At 41.4% G+C, this 10,773-nt stretch overlaps 1 protein-coding gene across 3 annotated transcripts in view; it reads right to left on the reverse strand.

Moving 5' to 3' along the window:
• STON2 (stonin 2) overlaps nucleotides 1-5,720 on the reverse strand; it is a 50,478-nt gene extending 44,758 nt beyond the window's left edge. Inside the window, exons 1-3 of one of the 3 annotated variants that reach the window (XM_026048274.1) lie at nucleotides 5,700-5,720; nucleotides 4,738-4,951; nucleotides 3,989-4,201 (exon numbers count right to left, since the gene is read on the reverse strand). In XM_026048274.1, the coding sequence (XP_025904059.1) occupies nucleotides 3,989-4,201; nucleotides 4,738-4,825 (301 nt within the window). In that variant the 5' untranslated portion in view covers nucleotides 4,826-4,951; nucleotides 5,700-5,720. Of the gene's footprint in view, nucleotides 1-3,988; nucleotides 4,244-4,737; nucleotides 4,952-5,699 lie in introns of those variants that run through there. The other 2 variants (XM_026048272.1, XM_026048275.1) reach the window with 2 other exon arrangements.
• Between the last annotated feature and the right edge of the window lie 5,053 nt (nucleotides 5,721-10,773).

Below are 10,773 nucleotides of genomic sequence, written 5' to 3' on the forward strand. Positions count from 1 at the left end.
CTAACTGGTGCAGATGCAGGATAGAGTACCCCAATTTGAAGAAGTTGCATGTAATTTCTGCTCACTTTAGGTGAAAAATCTTGTTCTCCTCACTGGTCAGGGACAAATGCAAAAAACCAAGTCCTGACTCAGTCCTACCATGCAGAAGTGATGAAACAATCTTACACACCTATCTCTGAGTTTCTATTGTAGACTCTTTGACCACATCATCACCTGAATGTCAGCAGCAATGAGTGATTCAAGTAAAGATGTTAAACAAATGACACAGTAAAAAAAAAAAAATGCTGAATTAAGGAAGGCTGTATTGGTATAGATCTAATTTGATCTAATTTGATCTCAGCATAACAACTCTTTTTTTCAAATGATTACAACCTGTGTTTATCTTCTAATCCCCCGAGACCTCAGTGCATCCCAAATTTTACATTTATGGAATAATCTGTGGTACAGCGGTTCTTTTCTCAACACATAAAACCAATTCTTATTAGATTGTCTGATACTTGGGAAGACAACAGCAAATTAGTATCAAGGAAGATTTATCTCTATCTACTCCTAGATAGAGATTTCCATTTTAATGGAAATAGTGAGATGGGCCTTCATCTACTTATGGCAACATACCTAGCTTGCTGTTTGCATAGCTTAGCTATGCAAACAGTGCTCCCTGTCTTACCAGTTGAGAAATGTAAATTTATTTTATTTAGCCACGCTGTTACCCTCAGGTAAGCAGACACTAATCTAGTTATATTTGCACAGCTGTGACCAATGGACTGAGCTGTTYTGAAGCAGAATCATACCTAAGGATGAGGAAATGAAAGTTAGCTGAACTCTACCCTTAGGTTGACRATTGTTGAGTTAGAGAGATATGACCAAAAACCCACCTACCTCCCCAGTAATTCTGCACTGCATTATGCTTAGCCCGGTATAAGACAGAGTGTGTAGAGAGAAATGATGGCWAGTGTATGATTGTAACCCGCCAGTTCCTCCCTCAGCACTTTTATTAAACATGTATAAGGTATCTGAAAATCAGCCTTAAAACTTCACCTGAAATTGCTTTGACAGCTAGAATGYTTTAATTGGACATAGAAGACAAGCTTAAAAACTGAGCTCCTCACAGGAACCAGTGGCAAAAGCTATTTTTTTTTTTAATGTGTGCTTTGTACTTGTCCCTTATAGTAAGTCAATATTCTAAGTTCCTCAACACTGAAACTCAGAAGCAGTGAAAGGATATTTTTACTCCTACCGTTTCAAATAACTGTCACCAATCTCAAAACAAGAAAAATAAATAARAAGATGAAGCAAACATCTACACATTTCAAACTCCTTTTAGATATTCCTTACCACACTCCAGCCTCTCAAAATTGAAGTAACAGAATTCCTAAATGAAGTAGGTTTTTTTGTTAGGATTTTAGAACTTAATCTCTAATATTGCTCCATACAAAGTCAAGGCCTCTCAGTTGCAGGAATTCTCAGAAATCTGTTTGTGCTGAAAGACCAGTGCCAGAATTGTCTCCAAAACACAAACCCTGCAGCTGCACGGGTTTACAAACTGCAAATCAATGTTTCCCAAACTGAAAAATACATTTCTCTCCACTTGCAGTTTACTCTGTTTTCCTGATGTATTAGTTCACGGCACATAGGAGTGGTTTTTAATATGCACATCTATTATTATTAATATGCAGAATTATCTTTAAGTATTGATTCTTTGGGGGACTTCTTTGATCCTTATAGTGAATTCCAGTAGACCTTATTAGCGTCAGCATCGGCTCCTTTCTCATCTCTCATCTCCACTTTTAGGTCAGCACCACAGTTTGCCTGCCTTTGAGCTACTGCATTTTTGTGCKGCACTTACCTCCTGTTTCCAGCCAGAAAAGCACAAAGCAGTTAACTGGAGATCTGCCTTGCTGTGGGATAGCCTCCCAAGGGACGTGGTAGGAGTCCAAGTTACTTGAGCCATTTAAAACGAGACAAAGCTCTCGGGAAGGAGGGGGGTGGAACAGATGATGTAATAGATCTCGCCTTGCTCTAATTTTGGTGCTCCGCTGAATACCTCATTGAATTCAGGACTGCAGCTAACAAGAGCAGAATAGGAGATGGCCACTGAAAGGCCATTGTGCAACGAATGCAAATGTTGTGTCACCTCTCGGCTGCGGTTATTTACAAATTGGGTAACATTTCTGACAGCAACGGTCAGGCCATTCTAAAATTTCCTTTTCATTTTTGTGGTATTAATTTAGGCTAGCTTGATAATAACTATGAAAAACTATCAATTTTCTTATTTCTCCATCAAAATAAGAATTAACTAAAGGATACCAGAATGCACCATTTCTGCGACTAAATAAATCTGAGGCCTTGCCTAAGAGTTATTGGTTCCCAGGGAAAAATCCTCATCATTTGGCAGCTGTCAGCTATCTGCTGATGATCCTAAAGAAGAGAAATATTTGGAAGGAAAGATTTTTGCTACAATTTATGCTGGCTGGATTTGGTAGAATTAAGGGTTTACAAGACTTTTCTGAACAAAGGTAACTTCTATGAAACTCAAACTGCATCTCCCACTTCTACACCTCACACTTTAACCTCATTCATTCCTTCTGAATTCCGTGTTTGCGCTTTCAGCCCTATCTCTGGCTACCAGTCCCACAGACTTCTGCTTTTTGAACAAGGTCTCCAGTTTCCCCAGAGAAACAAAGGCCCAGCATCAGACTTGCTGTTCTTGTAAAAGTATTTCCTATAATAAAAAAAAAAAAGGAAAAAAGCATGGCGTGCATGATGCATGAGATTCATTCTTTTTAAAGTGTTAATTTTTCAGATTGCGATCACTTGAGATTTGAGATTCTCTTTCCAGTGAATCTGTGCAAAAAAATATGGGAGACCTGAAGTCTGAACAAGACATCACTTCTCTCTGTTGGGGCCTCTCCAACCTGACCTTAAGTCATTCTGGAAATGCCATCCTGTGAGCCATCTTCAAAACATGTTTTCAAGCAGCCCGGCCATCACTCTGGGTAACTGCCCAGCCAGCCCCGCAGCTGCTCCAGCGGGGAAGGACACGCAGACGCTTTCCCAACAGCACTGGAGCCCTGACAGGAACATGGTTGCAGCGCTGGGTCCTCAGCACACTGCTCCTTGCAGCTGCCTACCCAGAAAAGCAATTTCAAACCTTTCCCTGCTTCTCTCCAGCATGTGTGCTGACACTTGCCATTTTTATCCTMTCACCGTAACTGGCTTCTTGCTATTGTTCTTATGTGGGCTGTTTGCTACTGGAAATGAATGATGCTGTCACCACAGGCTCTCTACAGAGCGTGTCAGTGATGGTGCTGGTAACAGAAAAGCTCTGGCTTTGTGGCTGCCCACAGAGGAAAGATGTGACCTGCAAATTAATTGAAAACAACAAGGCTGAAGTTTATTCTACTTCTTGCTGTCAAAAGTCCCCCAGGGCAGACAGCCAGACAAAACCCTGTCATTCACTGTGCTCTATGACCTGCCCTTTACAGATTGTCAGCTACACCACTTCTGGTAATTTTATAAGATGAGCTCCAGAACAGGCGTGGGTTTAGCCCACGAGTCTTTTAAAGAAAGTGATATTCACATCACTTTGTTTTATAAGTCTCTATTAGCTATATAGAGCTATATATAGAGCTATATTAGCTCTATAGCTAATAGAGGGGAAACAGGCTCCTATGCAAGGGTTAGAAAGTGTAGCTGAGCAAGGCTCCTGGAAAGGAAAGTGAAGGGTCTTTCTGAAAGAAAAAACACTGAGTCTATACTGCTGTCCAATCCACCAAGTTGTGTTAGTTCAACCCAAAACTAAATTATGAGCCCATTCTGAAACCCTCGTAAGATTCCGAAACTCCTGTAAGATTAACTGTGCTAAATTATGACACAAACTAGCCAAATGCAACATTTGAAAAACATAAAGCAAGGRAAAAAAAAAATCAAAGCCCTCACTGTATTCTGTTCCGTTATTAGAATAGGCCTTCTCATGCACGTGCCTCACCTGCTCGTGGTTGCCTCGATGGAGCGCTGGTCCATGGTGCATCTTCAAACTGAACCCAAGCACTGATGGACGATGAGAGATCCGCTCTGGGGGACACATGGTTCCCAAGCACAGCAGAACCCGCCTTGGGCTTGTCAGCTCCGTCACTCAGATCGTTGTGGGAGAGGTCCTGAAATTCTCCATCCACATTATGGTTCTCTTCTGAGGAGGAGTCTGAGGAAGAAAAACATTTTTCCAGAGGTTCCTCAGTGCTACCTAAAAATAAGGGCAGAATGGAGAGATGGGTAGCAATTACCGTAACTTCATTTTGTTTTTTTTGCTGAAGTCTCTAAAATTGGCAGTTAATATTGGTGCTGAAAATTCAATCACCTTATGTAGACTTTAATCTAACAGTGGACTCAGTGTGCACTTAATAAGTGAGACTTCCTCTATGGTCCTTTGGATGTTGTGCTTTATAAGCAACCATAGAGTGAAATCCTACGCCTATAACASACTTCGGAAAACAGCAACAACAAACTTCACATAAGGATAGTGTTTTACATTTTTCCCCCAATTTCTCCCATTACATAGGAATAGGAGGAGAAAATTCAAGTTCTGTTCATATTGCTTTCTCTAAGAAATCAGGGTCTGTGATGATACATCACAAGTATCATTACTTATGATAAATAATTTAGTATCCTTACCATCATTAATATTTGGCCTAATTTACATAAAGTAAGCTTTAAAAGATTCAAAAAACAAACAAATACCTTGTGGTTTAACAGGGAGGAGCAGGTCATCATTGAAGGACACCCACTCGGACTGGTGGGAAGCAATGACACCAGTCAGAGACGTCATATTCGCACAAGGCTCCTCATCTTCCCTCAGTGCTTAGGAGAGGTGCTCAGCACCAGAGAGGGTTTGCTGAAGATGAGCCAGGAGAGGCAAGTAGCTCCCTCATGCTATCCTTTCTTTTCTGTTGAACTGGTGTTAAGACAAGAAAATTTAAAAATAATTAAAAAAAGGATGAAATCATATATTTCAGAAAATTAAATGGAAAAAAATGCCACCATTCCAGTACTACAGACTATTAAAACACTTTGATTTCTACAGGCACAAGACTGCCAAAATATTGCTACTTTTGAGACAGGAAGGTTTCCTGGTACAGAGGAGGCCTACATTAGAACAACTCTTTGAAGATTAGGATGCTTAAAGAGCCTCAGATGCTTTCATCAGTCACAGAAAACCATGTTTCATTACTAACTCCACGATCCACATCTCACGTAACTATGCGGAAAAGACTGTGAAGGGATTCTCTAGAAACTAGCAAATTTTGATAATGATGTAATCTACTCCAATTCCTAAAATGGTCCTTATCCTTCTTGCTATTTAAAATGTTTGATACCTCTCAAGAAMCAGCAATAGCCTCTGTTCCTCATTATCAATAAAATATATGTAGCCAGATCTGAAATTACAACGAATGCGCTTAGCAGAACCAACATTTGCATCATATAAAATTACCACTGCAAGCTTTGAATCCCCCAGTAAAGATGTGCATTGCAAAGACATTCTTGTCTACCAAAAAAAAAAAAAAAATCAGAGTATAACCAGAAAAATTACAAGTTAATAGCCTGATTAAATTGATTAGAAAGATTAGTGTTTCCATGTGAGGAAGATAAACACAAGAAAGAGCCTTATGCCAAGTAGAGGATCATAACCTAGAAAACACTACCTGAAGGATGCGGTCGTCCAGGACTCAGATTGCAGTCTCAGTGTCAAAAGATGCCCTGTCAGCTCGCTGCGCTTTGATGCTTGAATAGCATTTCACATTTTAATTTTAAAAATTCTTTACATCTTCTAAGGAACAGGGCGTGATTTTGCTGTAATACAGCAAATATTTTTGCACAAGGCACAAGTTTAATCAGGATGTAYTCTGAGAGGATGAACCTTGCATAGGTATGGTAATCTGTTAGAATTAGCCAACGGGTCTGATTGCAAGCTTGAAAAGCCAAGTCTGGGGAGAGAATCGGTCCTTGGACCAGCATTCAAGACGTGTTTGCAGCTTGCTCGAAACTCTCACAAGACAACGGCCTCCTAGGCAAGTGTGTGAATTCTCTCCCTAATTATCTGAAATACTGAAGCTCTTGTTGCCATGGTATCTAAGTACTTGAAAATACTAACAAGCTCAGACTTGGCTATTTTAATGATGTATAAGTGGCATCTCTTGGCCTACTGCCTCTCACCTAATTCAATGTTTTTCTGGTGAAATTTCATGTTGGTTTAAAGGAACAGRTATTTTACTGAGGTATCTCTTTACCCTACATTGGTAACATCAAGTTCCACAGAGCAGAACAACATTTAAATGTATTTACTCTTTAATCTTTTTCTGCAAGAAGCAGAAGACCATTAACTAACAGCAATACAATTTGCCTCTTTGGGTCCACAAAGTTATTGGTCTGCTAAAAGTGGGTCAGTAAATAAAAGCCGCGTGAGAGAGCTGCACATTTCTTCAGCCTGGATGTGACACCTGGCAGAGAGGATCCACAGATCCAARTTAATTGCCCGCAAGCCGAAACCTGGACCTCTTCAACCAGAACTTAACATAAACCCCCCAGTTTCCTGCAAAAGAGAAAATTATTTTGCCAGGGCAGTTCTGACTGCTAGGTGCATCTTGCCAGGAGAGGACTGATCCCGTCGTGTCGGCTCCGCGCTGCCAGAGCCCGTTGCCACCCGCCTGCCCTTTCCTTCCTCACGCTCCCTGAGGCGGCAGGAGCGGCCGCAGGCCYGGGCGGGACACGGCGCTCGCCCTGTGTGCGGGGCCTCCCCGGGCCTCTACTCACAGCAGCTACTACTGCTAACAAAGCTCAACAGGGACCCGCGAGCAGAAGAGGAATCATCAGATGTGCAGGGTCACAGGGACGCTGTATGAGGGAGGAGGAGGCCAACCTTCATCATTTGCTTTCCCCATGTGACCAATTAAGCTGCTTGTTTTGGTTTTGTTTAAATATCTGTAACTCAGGTCTTTATTTTCCCTAGACATCTGAATGGTGACCTCTCCCCCTTCTCCTGGAAAAGTCCTCACGGAAGCACGAAAGGGCAGGAAATGAAAAAAGAAAACAGTTTATCTTGCGCTTAGCGCACAAGGACTCCAGTAGAGCGGGGTTTTGTTTGTTTTCCTTTTAATGTCCAAGGTAGAAGCCATTAAAAAAAAAAAGAGACTGTTCCAGATGTGCTATCAGGTGGGATAATTTTACCGTTATTCTACCATTGTTTTGATTTCTGCTTTCACCCTGACATAAGCACATTTTCTAAAACCATTCAGTACTAAGCAACCAAACGTCATCATTTAGAATATCTGATCAGAGTTTCGTTTGCTCTGTTTCATGCCACCGTATGAGGAATGACTGCTCCTAGCTGGACCTCCAGATCCAGCCTGTTAGATGCAGCCTTGGGTCATGGTCTCCCCTTTTGTGTAGCACATACAGTGACCACCCACCTCGATATGAGCAGTGAGCAGCATGAGCCCAGGAAGGCATCAGAGAGCACCACAAAGGGCACCACTAAGTGCATGTTCTACCTACATAACCTTCCCACTGCTGGAATTTTCTACAGACTTCCCAGTTTAGCATATGATGGAGCGTGTGATGGTTTATTGTCAGGGTTATCATCACTTTTCACAGGAGTAACCTGAAAGAAAGGAAAGTCAGCCCGAGCAGACTGTACTGCCAAAGACTTCCAAAGCAGGGGCAATCTGAGGATGCATATGTTAGGATGAAATGAATATAAAAAGGAGAGAATTTCTCTCAGGTGTTCACAGTGCCTAATCTTACTCAACAATCTAACGTAGACATTTCTACAGAACAGTGAATCACATATAGTTAACTCCTTTGCAGATAGTGCAAAAAGAGCTACACAGCTTTAGCCTGAGTTACTTTTACCACTTTTCACATTGCAAAATCCTGCACAGAAAACCAAATCAATCCAGTTGGTAGCCAAGGAAGCCTAGTGAGCAGGATACCAATGTCACTGTGCTTTCAGTTAACAAAGTGATGCTGCAATTTGCTGAATTAAGACAGAAGTGCACGTCTCTAGGGAATCTATTTGACTCTGTGGAAAAGTCCCAATCCTTTTTTTAGCAAAGCAACCATCACCCATTGCTTAAGTAGAAGCACCCTCTGATTTCAAAGCTACACAAATTCACAGCCAGTTCACTGCCATTTCTTTATGTGATAAAGTTTTCTCTCCCTGATCTTTTTTTTCTCCTGTTCTATTAACAGATACAAAGAAATATCACTACCCTTCTGATGATGGATTTTCTTGTAACAATCTCAAGTTTCACTAATATTAGGAAGGTCTCAAGGTAAAACATGCAATTTTTATCTTGACCACATCTGTTTTGTAAACCTTTAGAGACAAAACAATTCTAGCAGTGTGAAGTACAGAATAATTGCTGCCTTGGGCAGATTTCCAAATGAGTGAGAGCTCATGGTTCTTCCTCTCAACTTGGCCTGCAACAAGCACTGACCATCAGTACATTATGATCTGAATAATAAACAAACCCCAATTTGGAAACCTGTTCCGAAGCATCAAAAGAAAATCTTAACTACCTCAGGATACAACAGGAAAAACAAACAAAACCWAGTAAAAATAACTGAAAAAAAAAGTGAAATAAAGGAACTGGATTTCAATTTTGTTATTACTGAGAAATCATTGCAACAGCCTCTAAATGTCTGAGATGATCCCTAAGTTCATGAATGACAGAGATGAAAGAAATCATATTCAATTATTTTACACTTTATATTTTTGATATCGAAGACTATTTTCCCCATGTGTACAGGCCCTCAGCTCATAAATTGCCCCTCAGAGAAAAGTTCTGTTTACAGCAGATTTTAGAACTTACACCAGTTTTGTTCACTCCGACTTATACGTGCTACTGTACGGGGTTCCTTGATTCCAGCATTACCCTAATAGGTTCAGTCACTGTTTACTGCATGTACTACYCATCTCTATGAAAGCTATTGATATACAAGGAAGAATCAGGGCTCCAAGGGACCCAACTGATCCACTCACAAGGGCTCCTCTGGCCTCTCTGGGAGCTTTGCCTGTCACAGTGGCTCCTAAGTGAACAGCAAGGAGACTCTCAATARCACTCTGCACATACACCTCCCCTTGAGTATATTATTATCCCTGGCATTGGGGACAGAAATGGCAATTTTAGGCAGAGATGAAGCAGGCAGAGCAGGGCCATCTGGCATATTGAATGACAGAAAAGTGCTCGGGGGTCTCCCCRAGGACAGGGCCCAGTCACAGAGGCTAATGGCCATGCCCACTTATTCCTACAGATAAGAAATCATCTATCTAAATGCACAATGCAAGTCAGTGCCGGAAGCAGCGTTATCGCTGAGGTGTTTAGGGATGCCTGTGTTTTCCCTGGACCACAAAATCTCCAGCAGCTACACATGAAACCGTTCCCCACTAATGCAGGAAGCCCATGTTTAGTGACAGTAAGAAAAGATCCCATGGGTGACGTGTGGATAAGAAAGTGATAAGTGTCTCCGCCAGGAAGATCTGTGTCAAGTCTAATATCCGAAAGGTCAGCAGCTGCTGTTTTCTTTACATCATGATTTATCTGTCACAGGAGCTCTATTTTCCAGATGACAGACAGGACCCTTGAGGTCTTCTCTTGCAGACGACACTGGGATGTTTAGGGAGGTCAGAAGGCAGAGCTCGCTCTTTCTTCTGCGGAGGRCACGCTTTAGAAACACTCCATGAGTTCAGAAGGGCTCGTAACTACCGGCTATCAGATAAGATACTATTTACAGTGATGAAAAAGCTGATATCGGAAGAAAATTGTACAGTGCCTTCCTTTACCTCTAAGAACTTGAGTAATGTAGAAAGGCATTGTACAAGATCAGCAAAATAGAAAAATAATAGGAATTATTTTTGGCAATTACAGATAATATGTAACAGGGAGAAATTAAGGGAGGACATCAGACAAAATGTTTGGCAGACAAAATGTCTGCCAAAACAGACATTTTTGTATCCCCCATCACATCAGGAAAGCAGAAACGGCTTTGGTTTTCAGGGTGCTTTAAATTGAGCTCACTGTGGGCCCATGATACGTTTGAGGCACAACTGCATTAAAACTATAAGAATAATTTCCCAAACGGTCAGCCTTGCAACTCAAGCTGGGATCTGAGGCAAAGAAAGGCTGCTCATTGTCAAATACTGCGCTTGCTTTACAGACCCACGTACATTAACACTAGACTAGGGGGGGAGGCGGCGGGGGGGAATCATAAGAAACAGTGGGAAATACACCAAGTTACTCAGCAGGTCATTTGCATTTCTAAAAACTGTGYCTAATCTAAAATTTCTAGTCACTGTACCACAAATATGAGGGGGAAAATAAAGATAAACAAAAAAGGCAAAACATTTAAGGGCTTAACTTCCCAATGTCTAGGCTAATTCAGAAGGTTTTTACAGCTAAATTAGGCTTGCCTTGTTCTTTGAAATTCTGCAAATCCTAAGAGAAGGCAACACRAAAAAATCTAAATGAAGTAAGAGTGGGACAAAGTGGTAACATCACCTTATGAGAGGTCACAAGCACAGCCCCCTTCAACCTTTCCTTGTTTTCTTGGTACCACAGCCCCATATCACTAAATAAACGTGGCAGGAGGCGAACACAGGTCGCAAAGCTCTCCCCTTGCATCCATCTTCTTAGCTGGGATTAACAACAACAAAAGCAGGGAAGTGAGTGATCATAAATGTTTACTGGCATATTTTGCTGGATGATAAGCATTCTTCCA

This window comes from Nothoprocta perdicaria, unplaced genomic scaffold (assembly GCF_003342845.1).
Source record: "Nothoprocta perdicaria isolate Ctin4 unplaced genomic scaffold, notPer1 scaffold_53, whole genome shotgun sequence".
Lineage (NCBI taxonomy): Eukaryota > Metazoa > Chordata > Aves > Tinamiformes > Tinamidae > Nothoprocta > Nothoprocta perdicaria.